General features: G+C 37.4%; 1 protein-coding gene across 1 annotated transcript in view; it reads right to left on the minus strand.

Annotated features, from left to right (window-relative positions):
- Positions 1-26740, minus strand: part of UHRF2 (ubiquitin like with PHD and ring finger domains 2) — a 95581-nt gene that overhangs the window by 40643 nt on the left and 28198 nt on the right. The window contains exon 4 of the mRNA XM_082497105.1: positions 18769-18987. Coding sequence (XP_082353231.1) covers positions 18769-18987 — 219 coding nt within the window. The remainder of the gene's footprint in view (positions 1-18768; positions 18988-26740) is intronic.

Below are 26740 nucleotides of genomic sequence, written 5' to 3' on the forward strand. Positions count from 1 at the left end.
CAGGAGAATATTTATTAGCAGTAAATGCTGATGATGCCAATTTGAACTACTAAAATGACTTTTAACTACAATGATTATCACATTGTTTTCATGAAAGATATCATAAAAAGTTTTGTAAATTGGTTGACTGGTGTTACCACCACAACAAAAAGTATGCAGAAGCATGGATTTTTATCAACTTTATTACAAAAAGATCACATGTATATTATCTCAACCTCAAAGTGTTGAAGTGCAACATACATTTTTTTAATGTAACTAGTTAGATAAAACATCTCCTCTAATTAATACCAGAAAACACAGAACTCTTAAAATAATTAAAAAAAAAAAAATAAGAAATTCAGTTGCATAGAGGTAACAATTGGTAAAGGCATGTTTTTCTGTCATAGCACTGCAATCCTACTGACAAAAACAATATTATTCTTATATCTAGATGGAACTGATAAAATAGATGAAATTCAACATTTCTGTATCACATACTAGGTCATGGTAAGCATTCCTTCATTTTTGGGTGCCTCTTGCATTTTTCCTTTGGGATAACGGCACTCAGAAAGTATCTTTCAGGCTAAGTTTTTCCTAAAAGATATCCAGTATTTGAACCAGAAAAAAACTTGTTATTTTCTGCTATGAGTTAAATCAGGAGCAAGCAAATACTATCAAATAACTTTACAAAGCTGTTCCCACAAATGCCACAGCTGCATATCCGGAACCACAGAGGAAGATCAACTACCATTGTGACACATGATGTCTAATAATAAATGATTAAGCCTTACCAACGCTAAAAATCTCTGCTTAGCTAGTTGCTCTTAGAAGAGTAATTCTTCTGCCACATTACACATACAATAGCTTTAATAATGACCAGGCTACACAGGATTTGTCTTAAAAATTATGGTTATCTCATAAAATTTGGTTATCTTATTCTGTCAAATACACACAAGACATACCACCTTTCTCCATTTCTTCACCTTATCATACCAAGAATAAGATTTTAAAAAAATCTTGAGTTATGCATTACCCACAGTAAGTGCAACTGCATTTGTATTTTATGTAATACACCCAAAACACAGCCAGACCCTTCAATACAACAGAATTCCTAAGACAAGCTTTTCTTTTAGATAGGTTACCCATAGCCAGACAGAAAACTTCAACTGAACCTTCTTATGTCTGTACTTTTACACACACACACACACACACACGCATACACATACACTTCTTTCTTTTAAACCTTCAGGTTGCAAAACAATCTAGATATACATAATTAAAGCTGACTAGAAGTATGACAACTGGATATCACCCTGGATATCTCAAAGGTCAACTTTCAAGAAAATAAAAGCTGCTTTTACCACATTGTGAAAACTGTCTGTTGTTATAGTCCGAGAGTTCAGTTACAATTGCCAGATTTGTCCCCGGAATTTTCTGGTTCTACCACTTTACCATATTGAAATGAGAAGAAAAATATTTCAACACACACTAAGAGTCAAAATACAATGCTGAATAAAAACAGGGGGAAATTTCCTAGTCAAAAAAAACCACACAAAGGTTATATTCACACAATGAACCATCAGGAAAAGTGTCTAATGACAATTCATCTTGGCGCTTTTCCTAAGAGCAAAACCATACTTGCACTAAGTGATGTTTACCACAGGCAACTAATCCATTTGTCAGCTTCTGTGGTTACTGTCAAAGGGTATTGTCCAGGTCAGAAGAGAAACAGCCACAATCAGAATAAAACCTAACAGAACATTACATTGGCTATGGTCTCCAAATGAATTAATTCAGTTAACAAACAACATAAAAATCAAAACAGGACCAAATTTACTACCACTTTCAGTACCTATCTTTCCATATGTACCACTTTGTTTACATCTCATTTATGATCAATCAGCCTCTATTCTGCTTTTGCAAAGCTTTCAGCCAGCAATTCTTTATTTTCTCCCACATTATACAACAGTTGGATAACTTCTTCAGAAATATGCAAAGAATCCTTTCAATACTACCATCCAAAATGCTTGTTAGCACTTACACAATCATCGCCTTAGAAGCAGTTGAGCTGCTAGAATTCCTGTCTACTGTATGTATCAAAAGCATTTCATTGCGTCTTCACACTTTGTGCTTTCACCCTTAACAGCTGCATGAACTTGTATCCTGACTTACTCAATATACACTTTTTAAAGTGAGGACTGTTTTCTAAACACTTTTCTTTGCATTTGAAACAAGAGAAACTGTGCTCCTGAAATAAGCTCATGAACAATTGTTTATCAATTTTTATTAAAAAAAAATATTGAATTACAAATGTGTTAAAATCATGAGGTTAGAGAATTAAATATATGCTATTGTAACAAATACACTCTACAGAAATGTACTCTTGAAAAACAGAACTATGTTGTGACGTTCACTTCAATGTATTAACTCTAAGTCACTATCAGCCAAAAGAATGTTTTGAAATTAAAGCAAATATATGTAACAGTGTGCGTATTTCAGAAGATGTTAAGTGGTAAATACCTTAATCTGATATAAAATATTGCAGCGTGAAAATTACTACTGGTCACTTTGTATTTAAACATTAACTATAACTTAGGCTAAACTGTAGTTTTAACAAACTGTGAACACATATTGTCTACACAGAATGAAACAAAGGCTAAAATATACCCATAAAACAATTACAACCCTCACCAAACATGACTGGAGATTTGATTTTAAACAGGCGTGTTTTAAGCATAACTTACAAAATCTTCCCACATGAAGATATCACATTATATTGATGACTTGACCCAATTCTGCTAGGTTGCAGAGAATGACATAAAGGTTCTTTTATTTTGTATTGTATGTAAGCAGAAAAACAGACAATATTTTCAAGATTTTTTCAGAATATTACACACCCATTTGGTTTTTCATGAAAATACAAATGCACAGGTACAATATGGGACAGTATTAGCTGTGCTTTTAATTCAACTTTATTTGTTTCTATTACACAAGCCACTATAACAACAAAGACACAAGACAACTTTTCAAGTATACAAAGATTTTATTACTATATATATAGCACTAAAATAAAAAAAAAATTAACAAACCCTATTTCCCAGGGTATGTTGAAAACCTTACTATCAAAATCATCATAACCTAATATGAATTGTTAAGGTCTTTAAAAACAAAACAAACAAAACAAAACACACACACACCTCCAACTCCCAAGCCTACAAATTTACATTGTGAATACAAACACAAACCAGCCAGGATATTACTTTTTGTAATCTCAGTAATAGGCATAATGCTTGATGCATTTACAAAACGATATATTGTAGTTCATGGTTATATATACATGTAGTTCATCTCTGGGAGCAGAGATTTGGACACAGGGACTATCCTTGTTTCCTTAGCCAGGGATCTGTAAAGGAGATGAACATAAGAAGAGCAAGCATAAACTTAGTACCTGGGAAGAGGGGAAAGCACTGACCTGAGAGAACAGCAAGTCACAATCTCAGATCCTAATACCCCATTTAGCATAGTAGCTCAGGGGCAAGACTCAGCCCTGTGCCATGAAATCCAGTGAGGAGAGGGAGCACCAAGCAGCCAAGGCAGACGGCTCCCACCCACAACAGCGCCAGAGACGCGCCGGTGGCAGACCTGTCCATGGTACTGCAGGGGAGCCACTGGTTCCAACAGGGGAGGGGGCACCACCTCCTGGTACTACAGACACTCCCTTCTTACACTCGATTATGTTTGTGGCTGGCACTAATCACAACGCTAAATAGGCATCCACAGTTTCCAAATCTAGGTTCCAACATGCAGATGTTAACCTATTTGACTGAATATCCATAAAGAACCAGGTAAAAAGAGCTGGTTGAAGACCCACAAAGATGGAATCCCAAATGCTTCATATATGAAAAACAAAGCTGCGGGAGCTGTGCTTGGCATCACAGAGCATGGTTTAAGCTCAGTCCACTTCTCCATGTGTTTGTGGACAGAACTGCAAGACTCAGAACAACGCAAAGTCTGTTCAACACATCATTCCAGGCATCTGGACTAGCTGATAAGCTCTTTTACGCTAAGAAAAGGCAGGGCTACAAACAAGTGATTCTTAGTAGAAGAGGTTAAAAACTTCTATCCAGATTTTATATTATGTTACAATTTTGAGAGCAGGTGCAGCCCACATGCTCATCATGAGCTTAGATACAGTTACAGGAGACCAATAAGTGTACCTAGCTGGATTAAGTGAGAACCTCAATTCAAAAACAAAGACATGAGAAGAAGCACCTCCCTTCATAACAAAAACTCACAGTCAGGATGGAAAGGACTTCCAGAAAACAAAGAATACCAAAGGAAGACTCTTGAAAATACAGAAACATAGTAAGTACTCTATACAATAATAAAACCAATGCTAAGTGAATGAAAAATAAAATAAATTTATGGTGTTTTAAAATAATATAAATAAATAAAAACCCCTGCAACGAACAATCTGAAGGTATCCACCATAAAATAATAAATGCAGAGACACAGAAGACGTTTCCCATAGAATGTTTTGTATCAAACCAAAGGCAAATGAGAACTGCTCGCAAACAAAGCCAAAACCAAATTTCTAGCCTAGAAAGTTCGTAATGAACGGATTATCACTGTTTGAATGTACACGACAGCAGTACTTAATGAAAAAGCTTAGCATTCAGGGATGATCCTGCACAGAACAGGATTAATCTCATCTCACCAAGAATTCCTGAAAGTCAGAAAGTACATGGTGACCTACAGAGAGAAAAAGTCCTAATCAATTTGGCATTTAGGGGGCAGTTGCTCATTTTGAAATGTCTTCATTCCATATATCGCCCCATTCTCTTCAGACAAATTACATCTGTCATGGCTTAACCCCAGCTGGCAGACAGAGCCACACAGCCGCTTGCTCACTCCCCCCACTTCAAATAGGGGAGAGAATCGGAAGAGTAAAAATGAGGAGAAACCTGTGGGTTGAGATAGTTTAATATGTAGACCAAAAGCCGTGCACACAAGCAAAGCAAAACAAGGAATTCATTCACTGCTTTCCATTTGCAGGCAGGTGTTCAGCCATCCCCAGGAAAGCAGGGGTCCATCACATGTAACGGTTATTGGGAAGACAAACACCATAACTCCAAACACCCCCTGCTTCCTTCTTCCCCCAGTTTGATATACTGAGTATGATGTCACAAGGTTTTGAATAGCCCTTTGATTAGTTGGGGTCAGCCATCCTGCCTGTATCCCCTCCCAACTTCTCGTGCCCTCCCAGCCTGCTTGTTGGCAGGACAGCATGAGAAGCAGAAAAGGCCTTGACTGCCCAGCAACAACCAAAGACATTAGTGGTCTATCATCATTGTTTCTCACCCCAAATCCAAAACACAGCACTACACCAGCTGCAAAATGTGAACTCCATCCCAGCTGAAACCATGACACATCAAATACCTGTGCCACAATGTCTAATTCCATTACTCATGATATTAAATGCTCCATTTAAGTGCCTAATGGCTACTGCATAATGGCAATACATCCTTTTAGGTCTTATGCCTATATTTGGAATCTGTGATGATTCCATTATCATTCATTTTTATGTAGGTATATGCAAATGTTCCTAGACTTTTAGGTAAAATGGTTGGAGAGATTCCTCAACAAACAAGTGAGGAAACTGTGGATGGGGTAGGTAAGCAAAGGGCCTGGAGTGAACAAAACAGAACAAAATCAATCAACAACAACAAAAGAAAAAGCACAGACATGCAAACACTTGAAGCATAGGCCTGTAAAGAAAGAAGTGCCAGCATGCCCTGCCTGGGCAATCAGCACACTTTGGTGCCTCCCTGAAACACCTACACACCAATGCATACAGCATGGGGAACAAACAAGAGGAATTAGAGAAGTGTATGTAATTACTGCAGGTCCATGACCTCACTGGGATCACAGAGACATGGTAGGATAGCTTACTGAAGTGCTGTGAGAAATGGATATGGGCTCTTCAGGAAGGACAGGCTAGACGGGCAAGGAGGGGGAGTTGCCCCTTATGCGAGGACAAGTCAGGAGCCAGTCAAGAGCTTACAGTTCAAGATTAGCAGACAGAAGAACATAGGTGATGCTGTAGTAGGTGCCTGCTGTAGACCTTCTAATCAGGGATAAATGTATGAGGCCTTCTTCAGACAATTGGAAGAAGTTTCATGTTTACAGGCCCTGGTTCTCAGAGGGAATTTGAAGTGCCCTGTTATCTGCTGGAAGGGCAACAGAGAACACAAACAACCTAGGAAATTTCTGGAGCGCAGTGATAAAAACTTCCTGACACAGGTGATCAAGCAGAACTGCCCTGCTAGACCTGATACTTACAAATTAGGAAGAACTGGTCATGGGACAATAAAGTCAGGGCAGTTTTGCTGCAATGATAGTGAGATGATGGAGTTCAGGATCTTTAGAAGAGGGAGCAAGGTAAAAAGCAAGACAACCCTGGATATTAGGAGAGGAGACTGTTATGTCTTCAGAGGTCTGCTTGGAAAAATCCTATGGGATACAACGTCTTGAGAGAAGAGGTCCAGTAGAGCTGGTTGATATTCAAGGATCACTTCCTGCGAGCTCAAGAATGGTCTGTCACCATATGCAGGAAATCAAAGGCAGCAGGAGGCCTGCATGGCTGAGCAAGGAACACCCAGTCCAAACTCAAGATATAAAAAGGAAGAGTGTAAGAGGTGGAAGCAGGGGCACTGACCCAGGGGGCAGTATGGAGTTCATGTCCAATTGTGTAGGCATAGGGCTGGGAAAGCCACGGTCTGCCTTGATTTGAAGCTGGCAAGAGATGTGAAGGTCAACAAGGAAAACGTTCTGCAACTATAAAAACAGGAAAGGAAAACTAGAGAAAATATGGGTCCACTGCTAAATATAGCGGGGGCCCTGATGACAATAAACACTGAGCACCTTCTTTGCCTCAGTGTTTACTTGTAAGACCAATATTCAGGAATCCCAGGCCCCCAAGACCAACGGGAATGTGTGGAGCAAGTCAGACTTAGCCTCAGTGGAGGAAGATTATGTTATGGAGCACTTAAACTGGACGCATATAAACCTATGGGGCCTAACAGGTTGTACCCATGAGCACAAAGGGAGCTACCTGACACCTGGGTAAGGCTACTTTTAGTCATTTTCAAAAGGTTATGACAACTGGGACACCTTTCTGAGAACCAAAAGAGAGAAAACATCACTTCTATTTCAAGAAGGAAGATCTGCTGACAGACTGGCCAGCAATCAATCCCTGGGAAGGCAATAGAGCAAATAATCCTGGAAGTAATTTCCAGATACGAGGACAGGCTGGTGATCGGGAATTGTGAGCATGGACTTACAGAGGGGAAATCATGCTTAACCATCCTGGCAGTCTTGTACAATGAGGTGACTTGCTTGTAAGATGACAAGAGAGCAGGATATGTTCACAGCCACTTTAGCAAGGCTTTTGATACTGTTTCCCATCACATTCTCACATATAACCTCACCTGATCCTGACATATACGCATGGGTTCAGTTAAGTGTACAGTAAGGAGAATTGAAAACTGGCTGAATCCACAGGATTGCGATCAGTGGCACAAAGTCCAGTTGAAGGCAAGTCAGTAGCACCCCAGGGGTTGACCCTGGTGCCAGTACTGTTTAACATCCCCATTAATGACCTGAATGATGGGAACAGAGTGGACTATCAACAAGTTCACAGATATAAAACCAGGAGTAGCTGCTGATATAACAGATGCATATGCCACCCTTCAGAGTGACCTGCCAAGTTGGACAGAGAGGAATTTCATTATGTTCAACACAGAGAAATGTGAAGTCCTGTACATAGGGGGTACCCCGTGCACCAGTACATACTCAGTGCCAACTGGCTGGAAAGCAGCTTGGTAGAGAAAGACCTTGACAAATTCATGAATGACAAGTTGATCACAAACCAGCAATGTGCCCTCATAAGCAAAGGTGGTGAACAGCCTTCTGGACTGCATTAAGAAGAGCATTGCCAGCAGGTCGACTGAAGGTGAGCATTCCTCACTACTCAGCACTGGTGAGGCCAGGTCTGGTCTCCCCAGGGTAAGACAGCCCTGGACTTAGAGGAGTGGTTCTAGAAAAGGACAACAAAAAAGACTAAGTGACTGGAACATCTCTGATATGGGAGTGTTTACCCTGGAGAAGGTTTGTATGTGGAGGGCTCTTATCCATGTGTATAAGCAGGGAGCCAGACTCCTCCCACTAGTGCCTTCTGCCAGGACAAGCAGTAAAAGGCACAAACAGAAGCACATGAAATTCCCTCTGATCACACAAAATACGTTTATACAGTGATTGTCCAGAGAGGTTGTTGAGTCTCCACCTATAAGGACACTCAAAACCCAACCGGACACAGTCCCAGGCAATCTGCTCTACCTGACCCTGCTGGAGCAATCTCAAGAGCTCCTTTCCATCCTCAACGATTCTCTTAAACATATACATGTATTTCAACACCACTCCTTTTTTTATTTATTTTATTTTTCCTAATATCCTGCTTACCATCACTTTTTTCGCCACACACTCTTTGCCTTTTTGCACTTAGATTTCTTTTCTTCTGTTCTTCCTCTACTGTTTGGAATTACTTTCCCCAGTGGGACCAAACTAAGCTTCAATACACTTCTAAAAAAATCACCCCCTAGAAAGCAAGTCAAAAGACACTGTGGTTCCAAGTCTGCACATTTATTAGAGAAATGATTATGTTACAAAAACAGAAGATATAGTTTACGTTCTGGAAAAAACAAACAAAAAAACTCAAGCTGCAAGTAAACCCATTCTTCACCTTCAAAAGATATTTGTATCTTATGGTAATCATGAAATGGTTATGAAACCCAAAACATTCCAGCTTTTAACACTTAGTACTTACTTTCTTTTTTTTTGTTAAAGCAATTAATTCTTTAACACAGAAAAATTAAGTAATTGAAAAGTTAAGCTATAGAACAGAATCCAAAGAACCTATTTTCTCCCCCTCTCGTTGCAATTTATGTCCATCATCTCTGGTCTGCCTGCTACATACCACGTCTGCTCCCCAAACCACCTCAGCAGCTCTTTGCCAAATTCACTTTAGTTTATGAGTCTCTTATGTTGAGGTAGGGTGCATATGTTTTTGGTGATCAGTGGAATCTAGCATTCTTAATGCAGTCTAATTAGTGCTTAGTAAAGGGGAATAAATCACTTCCCCCAATCTTCTGATTATACTCCTTTTCATACAGCCCAAATATTGTTAGCCTACATTACATACTGCTGGTTCACGTTCAGCTTGCTATCTATCAAGACCCAGAAGTCCTTCTCATCAGAGCTACTCCCCAGCCAGTTAAAGTTGCTGCAAGGTGCTCTGCCTTCCCAGGTCCAAGAAAACTCCGCATTTATCCTTGTTGAATTTCATGAGGCTCTTGTCAGCCCATTCCACCTGCCTGTTCAGGTCCTTCTGACTGACAGTACTACCATGAGTTTCCATCAATTTGGTGTCTCTGCAAACTTGGTGAAGTGCACTGCATTGCCACTGCCACGCTGTTTCTTAAGACAGTGAACAGTACAAGTCCCAGGATACAACCCTGCAGTTTCCTGCTTGTTGTCACTTTCCAGGTAGCGCACAACTCATTAACCATATTCTCTGAGCCTGATCATTGGATCTTATCTTTTTTTAAACCCATCTGGTTGCCCATCCACCCAACTCACAACATCCTAATTGGGACAGGATATGATGGGACATAGACAAAAGACCTGCTACAAGTTGAAGCAAATGATGTCTGTTGCTCTTCTCTTGGCCACAGAGCTAATCATTTTATCATAGAAGGCAGCCAGGGTTGGAAGGCATGATTTGCTCTTGGAAAAAAATCCACCCTGCCTATTCCAAATCAGCTTCACATGGCCAGCACTTCTGAGAGGACTGTCCCATTGTTTTCCTCATGCTGAAATAAGGCTGATGGCCTTCTTTAAAGACAGAGGCAACATTTGTCCTTTTCAGGGACCTCCCTGATCTCCACGATTTTCAAATGTAGTACAGAGAAGCATCACTACAACATCAGCCAGCTCCCTTGGCATACTTGGATGCAACTCATCCAATCCTATGGACCTCCACTGGACAAGTTCTTGCAAGCACTCCTTGACTCAGTCTTCACTCACTGTCAAGGACTCTCCTTGAATGCTTTCACTAGGCACAGCTATCAGAGAGAGCTTGTTAATGAGGACTAAGGTAGTATCAACAGACGCTGTCTTCATTAAGTTATCTGTCTTTTTCATCAATAGATCCATATTTTCCTTCTTTATCCTTCAACTGCCAAAGCAGTGGTAAAAGCTATCTGCATTGGCCTTGATGTCTACGGTTTACACTTGTTACGAGAACCAAAGCTTGTCTCTTACAGCATCCTTACATATTCAAAATTCCTCCTTTTTACACTGCCCCTGTTTCCAACTCCTATATACTGACTTTTTGCACTGACGCGAACTCCTGAGTTTCCTCTTCGGCCTTGCCAGTCTTCCGATACATTTATTAGTTTCCTGAGTGTCAGGATGAACCATCTTTGCATTTGGAGGAAGTTGTCCTTCTGCATGTCAGGTCTGCTGAACTCCTTTACCCTTCACAGTTGCCTCCTTTGGAATCCCATCAAAGTCTGCTCTACTAAATTTCAGAGTCTATGTTCTGCTACTCTCCTTCCTTCGTTCTACAAGGATCTTGGTATCTACTATTTCACAGTCAGTATAGCCAAGGCTACCATTGATCATCTGATCCCCAAGCAGTTTTTGATAATAAACAGCAGATCCAGCTGTGTTGATCTATCCAATATCTGTATCAAGAAGTCACCCCCAACATCTTCCAGAGAGCTTCCTGACTGCTTGTGTTCCAGTGTTATCCCACCAGCACGTCAGGGAATTAGAGTCCTTCATGAAAATCAGGGCCTATGATTGAGAGACTTTTAAAGAAGGATTTGTCCTCTTTCTCACCCTCATTGGGTGACCTACCCTCACTATGTCATCCTTTCTGGCCTCTCCCATCTTCATCCACAAGCTCTCAACCAGATTGCTGTCATCCTACTGAAGAGTTCCCTACATCCACACTTCTTCACATCATGGCAGCCCTGCCCTCTTTATCTTTGCTTGCCTTTCCTGAGAAGTTGTTATCCACTCATCTCCCACTTCAGTCATGGGAGCTGCCCCATCATGTCTCCACTATACCAACAATGTCAGTTCTGTGAATATACACAGAAATAATTCCTTCTGCTTGTTTGCCAGGCTGTATGTATTTGCATAGGTGCACTTGAGATGGGTATCCCTCTTTTACCAATCCCAAGATCCCTCTTATTCCCACCACCCTGTACCCTTTGCTCTCCATGCACATGCCAACACCTCCCTTAACCATGGTTCATAATGCCCCTCCACCACCCAAAACTTTACTCACCAGGCTGGCCAGCCTGTTGGCATAGATGCTGTTGTCCCACTTGAGGATCAAGGACTTTCAGGGACAGAAGGGAACCCAATTATAGGCCCCATGGTATTAAAATCCAAATGCCAGTTGACACGAGTTGTCCAATTAACCAGGTCTTGATCCACAGGATTTGCCTGCTCCTTTCCCTTGGCAGGATTTGTTCTCCAAAGTCTTACCCTTTCACCAGCAGGACTGAGATGCTCTTACATAACTGGGCTACTTAGCTTGAGAGATAATAGTATCTCTAGTAATGCAGACTCAGTTTGCAATTCAAGTTTTAAAATTTAAAGACAAAAGAACAGTACATTCACAGTTCAAAAGACTTAATATGAATTATAAGCACCCAGTCTATTTTCCCTCCATTTATGGAGAGCAAACTGAAACACTCAATCAACTATCATTTTCTTCATATTGCCAGTTAAGAACAGGCAATGTGCAGGGAAACAGCATAAAGGACAAACCAATTACTTTTCATACTCCCTCTTTAGAAATCTGGAAGAGGGAATTATCAAGAGATATAGTATTTCTTCCAAGTAAGAGAAATAGTTACAGGTAAGCAACCTTAAAACTGTAATCCTTCTACTCCTCTCTGCACAATGGAACCTCCTGAAGATTTGTCTTCTTTAAAGCAGGAAAACAAAGCATGTAGAAAACAAAGCTATGATCTGTGTAGAATCTGGCCATCATAACTATTCAGGGAGTGTTCATAAAATGGAAATTTTAATCAAAGAGAAAGAAGGGAGAGGAAGAGGAAACATGAAAAAGGTATCTGTAATAAGTTAGCCAAATACCCTTCAAAATGTACTCTTTCAATTCTTTCTAAATGTGCTGGGTTTGATTTCATAGGTGCTGAACCAAGGTACTGTATCTCATTTATGACCTTGGTCAAAAGGACAATTAACACAGCAAGCAGTTAGTGGGTTCACTCTGTTCATACTCTCTTCATGAACTATTCTCAGTCAGATATTGTTCTTCTGTCCCTCACATTTGACCAGAACACAGCCTGGACACCAACCTTTGTCCAGTCCCACAGGACCAACCTTTCTCCAGTCCCAGTAGCTGACAGTGTGTTCCAATACCTTCTGGGCAATTTGTCCTGCATCCCAGACTCCTTTTTTTTGCATTACGAGGAGGCACTGTATGCCACTCAAAAGTCTCTTTAATAATTTTCTGTCCTCATGCCCATTGTATCTTTTAATTCTTGAGCTTTTCCTCAAGAATGAAATCACAACTGAAGCAAGATCAAAAACCTAATCTGGAATTTAAAAATAAACAGTTTGATTTCCAATAAACTTCACTTCTTACGTTCAAACTGATTATTCTTTACACACACACCCCCCCATCTCCAAACATGAGTTCTTTTGTCTGAAAGGATAATCAAGTGGGACCCAAAACTCTCTTCCTGTTGTTAGAGTCATTCCTGTTAAGAATTGCAAGATTATTACCTAAGTCTGTGTATCACAAAAAAAGCCATCTCTAGCTGTAGAGACTAGGGAAAGGCAGTTCACAGAAGTGCTTAAGAAGTTCTAGGCATCACCTCTACAGAATCGCCATGAAAAATCCCAGCAGTCTTCTTGGACAATCACAATCTATCTTGATTTGAAACAGTTGCGTTGATTCAAAAGGAGGTCTCTTCTTCAAAGGAGGTGACCAGCTCCACTGAAGTCATAAGGAGAAGAGGAAAGAGGAAGACACAAATTCACCCTTTCAGAAGTTTTGTTGCCTAGAAATAATATGCCATTTTTATGTCTGTGCAAGAAAGCTGCAGGCAAGTTCTTCAGCAATTAGAATTCTTATTATTAGGATACCCACTGATACAGAATGAAAGCTATTAAAAAAAAAAAAAAAATCACTCCAAGTAAATCTTGTTAATATTCTAAGTATCATTAAAACAATGTCTTCCCAGATCAACCAGCAACAGTCCAAGATGCTACTTAAAACAAATAAACTGGGAAGTTATTTTGAGTAGAAAATTATACCACAGAAGTATACAAGCATCACTTAGGGATAAACCACACAGACAGAAATTCCGGGCCTAAAGAAGAAACACAGTATAAGAACTACTCTATTGGGCACCTACAAACTATGACAAAAACAACTGAGACATGTTGAATATCGCAATGCATACTGAGAGGGATAGGAAGCATAATACTGTTATTTTTCGAAGTGTCAAAACAAGGTGCAACTGCCAATAACTTTTTTGTTGGACCAGCAAGATAGAAATGCACAGAAGCACACTCTTGAAATCATCCAGAACAATGTGCAAGACTTGTTTCACTGTTAGTTAACTATTCTGTAATATGTTTAAATTCTACACCTTTGCAAAGCTATAAAAGCAAATATTATGTATGGTTTCAAAAATCAGAAGTTCAATATAAATAGAAAAACTTGTTCAAAAGTAGTAAAAAGAGCTGGTAAAATTAAAATCTGTACAGGTAGCATAAAGACCATGTAAAAACACCATACTGCCTTCTGAGAACAAAAAAAATAAGATGACAGACAGGAATAAAAGGAGTCTAAAAAGATAAACAGGAATGTATCCTAAAAAAAAAAAAAAAAGGCAGAAATTGTGTTTGAAAGAGGAAGATAAGCCCCAGATCGGACAGGTTACACAGAAAAAAACATAATGAGCATATTTAAAATTTAGAGAGATTGATCTGAAAACAAAACTATCTTTCATTTTTGGGAGCAGGAAGCCTCACACAAAAGCCTGCAGAACTAAAAGATGACAAATACAAAACTGAAAATTTAGGACCCTTTTTATTACTTTCTGTTACCATCACTTGGGTAAAGACCTCAAATTCATTAAATATTCACTTAAGGGAAAGAGGTATAAAATCTGCAGAGTTCACAAATTTTTCTGATATTCTTGTACAACTCCAAAGGCTTAAACACATCTTGGTATTGACGGAGTCCTTGCTAAACTCAAACTTCCAAAGGCTGACTGAAGAAAAGTAAGACCTGATTTTGCCTTTATTTATCTTGAAGCCTACCAAGGAGAAAACACAAAGCACCATTTGAAGTACTTTGGTTTGATCCAGTGTGGTGACTTTAATCACATCAGCCAGTTCCAACATTAAAATAAATTGTGAACAGTTTGCCTTACAACCACACACCAGTAACAGGCATTTGATACATGCCCTTTTAAGAGCAAAGACGACAAGTCATATTACTCTTGATTACAAATAATTGCTTTCATCATGAAACAGAAGATATTCTCAAAAAACAAAAATAGAGGTTTTTCAAAAACAGAGGTACACCCTGCAAATTTAGTTAAAATCAGTTCAGAGGTACCACACACAAAGAGACCATTCTGAACTGCAAGTATGTACACACAGTCACAAATGACTTATGGTCCCAAGCCCATGTATATTCCATGGTCAAAGCACCAGTTTCTCTAGTATTTCTATCTGAGACGCGGTAAGTCCAGTTTGGATAGGTTTTAGACATCCTGCAATTACAAATTTCAGTTGCAATGCAAATACAGTACAAATGGAAATTTTTACTATGTGTTCAATTCTTCTGTACAAATGATGTCGTTTTCTCCCCTGTTCAGTCTCTCTTCTCTATTTGATAATATTCTCTAATCCACATCTGTTTCCCAAAAGATGAACTAATGATGACAGAATATCCAGGATATTTCCTTTAGGTTATGTCTGACACATGAGGAAAAGTAACACCCAAAAACCACGTCTATCAACAGATACAGTAAAAAAGAAGTACTCATCAGGTGTTCTACGAACTCTAAAGCATTACTATATCATACATGTTCTTGTTATTTCCTACCATTATGCCAACAGCTTCACAAAATCTTTGTCAAAAGTGATCAAGACCAATAAATCAAACATTCAACTATTGCGCACAAAAGTGTTTTATACAAAGCCTCTTTGACATAAAACCAGAAAGGGAAAAAATTCCAAGCCATGAATATATCTGAGGCAATCCTAAGAACTCTGCCTCCCTTTACTGCCTGCTAAGGTTGTACTTTAGTACAGAAATAATTAGTCATTAACATGCAATCAATTTATCACTAACATCACTTTACCACTTCCTGGCAGAACAGGCCCTGGGGGTATTGGTGGACAGCCAGCTGAATATGAGCCAGCAGTGTGCCCAGGTGGCCAAGAAGGCCAACACCATCCTGGCCTGCATCAGGAATAGTGTGGTGAGCCGGACTAGGGAAGTAATCATCCCCCTGTACTCAGCACTGGTGAGGCCTCACCTCGAGTACTGTGTTTGGTTTTGGGCCCCTCACTACAAGAAGGACATTGAGGTGTTGGGGGGTGTCCAGAGAAGGGCTACAAAGCTGGTGAGGGGTCTGGAGGACAAATCTTATGAGGAACAACCGAGGAAACTGGGGTTTAGCCTGGAGAAGAGGAGGCTGAGAGGAGACCTTATCACCCTCTACAACTACCTGAAAGGAGGTTGTAGAGAGGTGGGGGCTGACCTCTTCTCCCTGGTGACAAGTGATAGGACGAGAGGAAATGGGTTTAAGTTATGTCAGGGGAGGTTTAGATTGAATATTAGGAAACACTTTTTCACTGAAAGGGTTATTAAACATTGGAATAGGCTACCCAGGGAGGTGGTGGATTCACCATCTCTGGAAGTGTTTAAAAAAAAGGGTAGATGTGGTACTTAGGGACATGGTTTAGAAGTGCTTTTTGTCAGGGTAGGTTAATGGTTGGACTTGATGATCTTAAAGGCCCCTTCCAACTTCAGCAATTCTATGATTCTATATACTCATAAAGCATTCAAACCAGATTTCACCTTTATTTAAAACAATTAACTAATGCTAACATTATGGTAAGAACTTATGATAACATATTAGCAATATATTAAAATATAGAATATTCATTTATTAATTATATTATTATAGACTAAAATAATAATACAACAACATAATTCTAAGCTAATTTATATTACTATATTTTCTATTATATATATTTATGTTAATATACTAAGATATATTAATAAACATTGAAACATTAAGAAATTGATTTTTGTTTTGCAAATCAACATACCTGAAATGTGAAGTGATTCTTGTTGCATCATATGTCTTAGATTAGTTTATCAACACTAGCAGATTTATCCTGTATTTTTACTGGCAACTGAGAGGAACGACTTAGGTAGCGCAGGTGATACAGAATTATTCCTGGACAAATTTCAGAAGTGGCAGAACTCAGATAACCTTACTTTCCACAAACTAGTTGATTACTGCATATACAACCTATCAGCATGTAAATGAAGCCTGAATTCTTAGTCAGGAAGAAAATCCACTGAAATAAGATTCCATTTGAAAAATAGACTTAAATTCACCACCTTAGAATAAGATATTTTTCAACTGTGCCTTTTTTCCCCGCCAACTCCTTTCAGAGGATATTAAGTGCCAATACTATGGGGAACCCCATGGTACTTGCCACAGTACCCACAGTATTTGAAGATACCATCTTCAAATTTCACGCATAACTATCAGCTTATCTAAATTAAAAAAAAAAAAAAAGACTGTCATATAGAGTTCCAACCAGCATGGAGAGAATTTTTTTTATTAGCCACCACATGCTTGCTTTTGCCAATATAAAATGTATTTTGATTATCATACTTTAATAAATGGGAAAAAAAATCTGAAAGAATCTATGCAGACAACAGTTTCAAATAACATTATCAACAGACATTTGAACTTCATGTAAACCGGTATCTGGACAGTTCTGACTGAGGCCATGAAGTTCATCTCTGATTCACCAAATGCCATACAAATACTAAATGCATTACAATGAAAATCTTCATCTCTCTAGACTGGCTTCCATTTCTTAATGTTTTTGCTCTTCCAAGTTAATAATTCAAACTATCTACTCAATTTCTTCCTCCTTTACATTTGAAGGTTTTTGGTTTTTTTTTTTTTTGCTTTGCCTACAAAACCTGCCTGCTCTACTTAATACAAGATGACCATAATGCACTGAGATTGTCTAATAAAACTCCTATTATTCTAAAAATAAAAACCATCCACAAAACATATTTTTATTTACTTGCATGACTTACCAAGTCAATGTGTCAATGTCTTTCCTATTTCCCAGTACTAGGTATGATTGCTGCTGCCCATTTTTGGTGCGGTTTTTTTATTTATTTATTTTTGTTGTTGTTGTTTGTTTTGTGGGTTTTGTTTGTTTTGGGTGGTTTTTTTTGTTTGTTTGTTATTTACAAAAAATATTGAATTGAACCTGATCACAGCCTTCTGTGTATCTCTTCCAGTTAACCCCATCCTACACGGTAAGTCTTCCTACAGATAGAATGAGTCTCCTTTCTCAAAGAAAACTACACTAACATGTAAATAGTCCAATTCCTTTTAATGAATATGATCCCAGAACAGTGATACTACTCATTGAGTAAATGGGGGACATGCCACCATCAAATCAATCATTTCTTAAGTAAAAAGAAATTTCACTTTAGTTCCAGTTTGATTTTATAATCAGTTTCACTCCTAACATATAAGTACCCATACACCCCCATCTTCTGCAAGGATGGAGGTGGTGGACTGGACCCATTTGCATTTAGTTCTTTTGTGTCAGAAAATGTTAAAGGAATGAGGAAAGCTAATGAAGAGAAGGATAAAGGTTACAGTGACTTCCTCAAGAAGACTGCCAATAAAAACTGGTCATCTGTTCATCCTTAAGGCAGCAATCACACCGCTTACTGACAGAAATATACGGATTTCTGCAGACAACACTGTTCCTAAGAACTATACACACATTTTTAGAAATAGGAAAATAAAGTGAAGATACACAGGTGAGTTTAGCCACGTGCAAACTCATAATTTCCACATCCCACAGTTTCACATTTTACTCATCAGAAGCTATAATACCTGCATAAATATTTTATTCTTTAAAAATTCAATTAGCCAGTTCAAAGACTTACTCAAATTGTCAGAGATGACTAACACTCAGTGAGACCTAGGGGTTCCCAATTACCTCAAAAACTACTGTAAACAGTTTTTTAAGTTTTCAATAGAATTGAACATATAATATATATAAAAATTAATAAAAATCTATAAATATATAGCATATAAATAGAAAAGAATATAAATAAAAAACACACTCCAATCAATTCGAAACACAGATAATATACGAGACCTCATGGTTGCCTGAAGCAATCTTAGGAAATGTGACAATTCTGACTCATAACTAAATCTGCACACCATAAAAACCATGCCCTGTAATTCCATGACTCAGACAGCTGTGGAATTGAAGTATGACATAAATTTTAATCTAGTGATGACTAGTAGACAAAAAAACCCAACAAACATACTTTATATGATATGTAGAGATTTTATGAGTTGGTCAAACAAATCTTACCCCAGCAGAATTTTAGCATGAACCTCTTTGTTAGTCCTTGAGATTTCTCTCAAAGAGGTAATTTCTGCATCAAACCAAAATCCTCTTTCTTCTGGAGTCTCAACATTGTAGTTAACCATCACCACATCACCCACTTTTAGTTCACTCCACTTCAGAATGGTTCTTGCTCGGGGTCGAAGATTACTGGTGTCCATTTCTACTATGCCATTCTCTGGGTACCTTGAAAAGTAAAATCAACAACAGTAATGATTACGACTCCTGTCACAGTAAGCAATAAGTCACAGACAACATTTTCAAAAGTATGAATTTTTAAGTCTGCTTTGGGCATATAAGAAACATAGTATAAAATTCTGACCTAATGTCCTTTTGAAAGTTTAGTTTTCATCTAAACACAGACCATGAACTTGACTAATTACAGATGGAAAAGACAGCCTCCATGAGTTTTTTCTCAAAAAAAAAAAAAAAAAAAAAAAAAAAGTAAATCTATAACCACCTGATGACTTTCTGATTGGAATGCGATCAAGTTCAAGGTTTTGGCAAACACATGGCCTCAGTTTGCTCCCAGTAAAATCAATATTCCAATTAAAATGACAATGAAACATCATGAAGATTAAAACTACGTTTTTCAATTCAGCACATTTCTAATTTAGCTTCGCCTTCACGCATTTGTTACACTTCCACTAACTTCAATAACAACACATTTAAGAAAGTTTTTTAAAAATTTGACCCTGCAAATACAGCATATCAAATTCATGTGGTGAATATGGTCCAAGTCCACATTCCATGCACCATGTTCAAAAAAAGTCTAACTACAAAACACAGTGAGAAACAGAACTAAGACTCTCGGTGAGATACAAGAACTGACAAATGGAAAATGTTTCTCCTTTTAAATTACAAAGCAAAAATTCTAGAAAAGTAAACGTGAGAATTATTCCTTCTCTTGACAACACACTTCTCTTGGCAAGAAGTAGTAAGGAATGCAATATTAAAATAAATTAATGGTTCACTAAATAATAAGAAAGAAGTTTTGGTTGATTTATTTTTCACTGAAGACTTGATGACTTTTTACACAGTATCTTATGTAATATTACACACAAATTGGTAGGGTTTATAGGAGATTGCTTTCTTCCTCCTGTGTTGGTGTATGCCATCACAGCCCATACCACAAAAATCAAATAGTAATGACTGATTTCTGAGGAGCTCCAATTCCTTTCCAAGTTAAGACTCATTTAGCAAAATTAAGATGGTGATATCTGACAGCTCTAGAACTAAAATCCTAGCGCAAGAAAGAAAGCTTTTAAGATTTGAGATGTTAACTTTTCAGTTTAATGCCACAGCTTTCCTAAACTGTCTTTAGAAGGCAATTATTCAATGATAGTAGAGCCTGTGTAGTTTGCACATGTGCTAGAAAAGCAGCACAACATGGACATACATGATGAAAACACTCCTTGCAGAAAAAAGTTGGCCTGTTACAAAAAGTAAAAAGTAAGATGCTAGACTAAAATGGTGATGTTCCTTTCTGATACTGTGTGTAAGCAAATTAAGAATCTCCTATCACTTAACTAGTACTAGATGAGGTCACAGTATAAATTTAACAGAGAAAACTAAAATAAGTCTACTGCCTATAAACAAGTGCTATTAAAAGTATTCATTTTTCCTTCTTAACAAACACTGCTGACGATGATATATCTTACACTACATTTTCATCATGCAATTATTGGTACTTTGGCAAGAGCACTCATGCTTTATAGTTAATGTAACTTTATCAAACAGCACTGTTAAATTGTAATGGCAAAATTCTTCTCTTAATAATAAAAGTATGTCTCTGTCACTTTCCAGCATGCCTCCCTGTAGTGAATAAGATAATTTAAAGGTCTTGGCAAAAATCACACATTGTGACTTCCTACATTACTACAATAAAGAAATACTAAAACTACTGTCATTAACAGCATGACGCTCTGATAGACTCTAGCCTGAAATCAAGATGTCTGCTCTTACACAGTTGATTGAAAGCCCACTGATACAATTGGAGACATTTTAAACAAGTTCATTTTGCTTTGTTTTATGCCTTCTATTAAATCTAACACACCAGTTTGCTACTACACATAACGTGGGGGGCAGAGCCAGACTTGGCATTCTACCTCCAGATATTTATTTGTCCTCTACCATGTAGATACCTGGAGTGTGCCTTAAATTTGTGGGAAGATTTATCCTTTTCTTTTTTTTCTTTAAAGAAACATGAACCACAACAGTTTAAAAGTGTCTGTACTCTGAACTACTTACAACAGTTAAATCCAAAGAGTGTTTTTTCTCTCCAACATTTTCAGATACTAATTATAAAAATCTGCATGACAGGAATCATATCATACAAAGACAGGTGCTTGGGATCAAGCCAGTATCCAAATGACAGTCTCATATGATGTAACTCTCCACAGTTCCTACGTCTTTTTTTTTAAAAAAAAATTGGTTTTGTTTCAAATTTCAGTGTGTACTGCAAAGCTAACATTGATGTTTTTACCTTTATGTTGTGCAGCTTTTTCTTAAAAGAATTATTATACAAACAATTCCACTATAGTAATTATGAACATTGTAACTGTAATATCCACAACATCCATAAGACAGATCCATCTACAGGTAATAAGACAAAGCAAAAAGCAACTATAGAGATAGTGTCTATTTTATTGAGTGCCTAAATAATGACATCATGTTATAGTACAACAGGCTACTGAAATCTTAAGACAGCTATGTCTGAGCTTCTAGTCAGTTCCAATCATCTTAAAATAAACCCTTCCTAAAGTTTGGAGATGACAGCAAGTAGCACACAGTGAATAATGACTCAGTTTACTTGAACTCCAAAATGAAAATAGGGCTTAAACATCAGGAAACTAAAGAAGATAAATATCATTTATGTATACATAAATAAAAATATACATAATTTATGTATACAGTGAAGTAATTAAGTGAGAAGTACGTATTAGATCAGTGGGCTTGTAAAAATAAACAATACACATTAAAAAAGTTCCAGAGTCACTATTAAAAAAAAAAAAAAGTGTGACTTGCAACAGTTTGCATTCATAGAAGCTTAACTTCGATCTGAAAAACCTGTTCTTTTCTAAAAATAAAATCCCTTCAGGTTCTGTTGTCCCAGGGAGACCTTTAATAATATAATTTTACTTAATGACTAAGATTTCTTTTTTCCCCAAATTCAAAATTGTGTCGTCCTTCCCACCCCTATATACAACTCAAAACAGAATCTTTCCTACTGTACTGCTGAGGAACTTCAAAAGTTGACACAGTTAACAACGATTCCACCTCTGTTCTTGGAAGTATCTGATGAAAGAACCCAAACAAAGAGGACTGCTTATCAGCAAAGTCCCCATTTACAGGCAGAAAGACACTAACTGCTTTCCAAAGAAAGAAAAGGAAGGCAGAGTCTCCACTGAGTGAATTTTTCCTCTTAATGGCTGGACAGAAACTTAAGCTCAGAAACAATGGAGGAAAAAGGACAGCTAACAAATAGGTGAGATTTCCCATGCTGGAATTCACCTTTCTTTTGCATCAGGATCCAGGCATTGAATGTTTTGCTGCTGTGCCTTCATGTACTGAAATATGCTTTTACGGACATCAGTTAATGCTAGCAGATATTTAAGAGTCAGAACAGCAGAAACAGCATATGTCACAAACTTTTGAGTTAAGCTCAAAATCAGAGTCACACTCTTTAGATTAAGCACAGTACCACTATTCCTCATTATACTACGTAACAAGTAAACAGTACTTCCACAGTAAACTTGTGCCTCAAATTTATCTAATGCCACAATTTGTGAGTAAGAATAGGAAAAAAAATGTTTACAGTAGAAAATGCTACTACCTCTATGTTCATTTTTCCAAAGTTTAACATGCTAATTGTAAACATTCCACATTGACTTAAAAGCTAATCTCTTAAATATGCAAGAGTAATATTTAAATATAGTCACAAAATGGGCATATGTGGTCTTACGTAGATAAACCAACACATAAAGAGAAAAAATACAATCTTTTAACAAGCCTCAAGAATGAGGTGAAAAACTAATTCTGGCAAGCTATAATAAAGGACTACTGTTAGACATGAATGTTTACTGAAAGTGTTTTCTTATTTATTGAGTTACTTTTAAAATCCTAAGATGACCCTTAAAAGAAAACAGGAGTATTTTCACAGCAGTGTTTTAATTAGACTATCATAAGTTTGGTACAGTCAAAGAGAAGATTATATGACACAATTTAACCTTTAAACTCAAAACAGTTGTAGACATTTTCTTGTATTTCCATGGTTTTCATGACACTAGGCACCTAATATTGAAAAAAGCAGATATAACAGTAAGCATAATCATAACAATTTAATTAATACTGCCCATAAGAAGTCTCTTGTTCATCATTAAGCTGTATTACGCTGTAATTTAATTTTTTCCTGTAATATTTCTAACTGTAAATACTAACACTAGCATAGCAAGAATTTCTTAAGAATTTCTGTGTAGACAGTTTCCATAGAAAAGAATCATCCATGAAGCACAAATTCCAGTTTTCTTGGTTATTGTCAATATCTGCTCATTCCTAAAATGCTCAAGTACTAAAAAACATATTAGCTCTACATCAGAACATACACAAGTCTGCTTAATTTACTGAGAACTTGCAACATATCCTTTAACACTTTTCCCAGCTGTTACCAGAACACCTGGAACTGGAAAGATAAAATTCTTTAACCAGAAGTCTAGAACTCCCATCCCCTCTCCATGATAATACAGTAATAAATGTTAGGGCAGATGTGCAATTTCTTAAATTGTTTTTTTCCAATATAAATAGAATGAAAGTATAATTTATTTTCCAAATCAACAAACTCAGAAGAGTCCTCATTCAATATACACCCATAAATGAAGGAATAGAAGGGCACAAGTAAAAGAAGAAATAAAAAGGAGTGAATTCATAGAGGAAGTAAGTCTGATTAAGAAGGTAAACCTGAATAGAAACTACATTCACACATGCACACACCTTCCCCAACAATTTGCTACATGAGGAAGTGAGTGTAATTTTGCTGTAGCATTTTGAGAAAGTGAATGACACTATACTGGAAGAGCATCTAAGCCACAATTACAAATGCAAAAAAAAAAAAAAAATTCACTGGGATAACAAAGCTGTGTGTTTGCACTTCCAAAAGACAACCAGTAGGTCTCATAATTTGTTATTACAAGAAAATAGTAACATATTTAAAAAGACAGACCGGAAGGAATAATTAATATCAATAAAGATAAAAATCAGTCACATGTAAGATAAACAAGGTCTTTAAAACCCTACCTAACTCAGCTTAAACACTGAGAAACTGTATTAATAGCCTGAAGAGAAACAACTTTCCTGATGATTTTACTTCTGAGTATTAAGAAAAATTAACTTCTAGCCATACAACATTGCACTGTGTGGACAACATGGATATTCTGAAGGAAGACAAACTGGAAACTGAATCAACAGAAGTTCAGAAGCTGCAAGAAATACATGGAAGGCTGAATTTTTAACACAAAAGCTGTTGTATAGTGAGTCTAAATACTATGAATGTAACGAAAAAGATTTACTTCACTAGCTAGCACACAGGATGACAAGCCATGCAATTACTGAAAGACATTTTTTGAAAAACCTTTCCTCAGATGTTCAATCCTACGACTATGCAAGGAGAACACTTACACCTAATTAAAGACAATAAGAAGCAGAAAGAGTTCAATCACACCACACCATTTTTTTTTCAGCCAAATATTAGTTTTAAAGGAAAAAAAGAAAAAGTTTAACTGCTGACATTCCAATTGTTTTCTCAAACAACTACCAGGAGAGCAAAGCCTCCCTCCTTTCATTTCATATGCCTTCTAAAGAGGCACAAGAAACACATGGATTTTCTCAAGTTATTTCCTTTTCAGTTTGCGGAAAGTGTCTACATCCTTAGAAATCAAAGCCTTACAGTTAATGCCAGTTGTGAAAACTCTAAAGACTAACACATGCAAACAACTCGAAATTATAAACCACAGATTATGCAGTCAGGAAATCCGCTGCAAACGGGACAAGGAATAGACTTGTTGAAATTAAGAGCAGTAGTGTGCAGCCTACTCCCCTAAAATACTTCTAAGATTGAACTAATATGCCTGAACAGTCAAGTCGTTGTAGGGAGGGACATGACACCGAATACCAAGTTGCATCAATTGTATAGTATATTTTATTTTACAAGCAGTGCTCTTTTATATCCTTTTACCCAGATAGTTATCTATGCATATACTCTACCATTCTACTTTTGCCCAATCCGCCCTTACATCACACGCCAGCCAGCCAATACAATTGTTGATCATGTGCTGTTCATGCTCTGGTCAAAGCCAGGATGTTTGCCACTCTTATCTTGTTCGCTGAGCTCTTCTCAGGACTCTCCTAGTCTCTTCAAGGGTACATGGGTATCTGCTCAAGGTCAATGTTAAACTTGCATTCTGATCCCTCGGACCAGCTGAGGTCTCCCATGCAGTCACATCACACTTTTCCTAATGAGGACGTAGAGAATTAAGACTTCTATGTGACCTAGCAGGTCTCCTACTGTTTCAGCATTGTCTAACAATCTGTATAAAAGTTTTGAATGAGTAAACAAACTAATCACTGATATTAGAAACTAGAAAACAAAATTATGCTGCTAGGAGAGGTGCTCCAAGCAGACGTTCAGACGAATTAAAAAAAAGAAAATAACATTTATTACTGAGAGAAGGTCAAAGAAAATATGTGTTTTCTTAGCAAAAGACCGTATTAAGAGAAGATTCTACCAGGCAGACGATATAGCTCTCATTCCTCTTCTGAAATTCTAAAGTGGCCAACATGAACCAAAGAGAAGAGGTGCCATAATGAAGCTACGGTCTATAGCTCCCTGTATTTCTTCATATTTCTAGCCATTAACTTGGTATCCTTCAAAAGAAATCACTCCACAGTCTCTTCACTTTGACTGTTGAAACTACTGCCAGGAATCTGACAGCATACACCTTCCTGATGTGCACCATTTCCTGTGCTTTATGTATAAAAAGAAAAAAATGTCAATGTTTCTGTTAAACATGTTTACAAGGCATATTTGAGAAACACATTGTGTGCAAGGTGATGTAGTTTGGCAATTCTTCACAAAGACAAAACAGAACTGTTTGCAGTAAGTGTTTTCACTAATCCTGCTCAAAGCAGCTACCTCTCAAAGAAGCAGTGATTCCCTTGTTTTGCCCCGACTGTGCAGCCACAGGGCAAATTAATTTGATTAGATCAGTGACATAAACAGTAATATTCCCTGTGTGAACATTAGTTTTTATATGTTAGGAAGCTAGAACACTTCACTGTACAACCCCTCAACCACCAAATTCAATGCAACTTAACTATCAGATGTACATAGTTGGAAAGTAAGGTAAGAGAAAGAAGCAGTGGTCACCTCATCTGACAATGGCCCATAATGTCTTTTGGTCTCCAGAATCAATTTATCAACAGTGCCACCTCTGTGAATTCTCAGATACATTCTATTAAATCCCAGACTACTACCTTTATTTGAACATTTCACATGAAAAATATTCAGAAAAATATACCTGTTAACCAAGTCTAATCTTCAAACCATTCCTTCAGAGAAGAACAGCAAGTTTAAGACTATTATCCTCTCGACGATCTCTTCAGCTAAGGAGACACTTTCAAGAAGAAAGTGATTATTTTTCTTGACCAGGTAGTACTTAGAACTTTTTTTTCTCATTTCCTCAAAATATTCTGTGCTCTCCAACTATCAACTTGTGTCTTGCATGTTACTTACACAGCACACTGAATGACTAAAATTTTTTGACCTGTATGAAAACACAGTGAAATCCTAATTTTCTCAATATGTGTGTATATATATACACACACACTTTTAAAGAAAATGCAGACTTGTGCATAAACATATTATTTTTAAAAGGTTAATTACAGT

The sequence above is a fragment of the Vanellus vanellus genome (assembly GCF_965231255.1).
Source record: "Vanellus vanellus genome assembly, chromosome: Z".
NCBI classification, from domain to species: Eukaryota; Metazoa; Chordata; class Aves; order Charadriiformes; family Charadriidae; genus Vanellus; species Vanellus vanellus.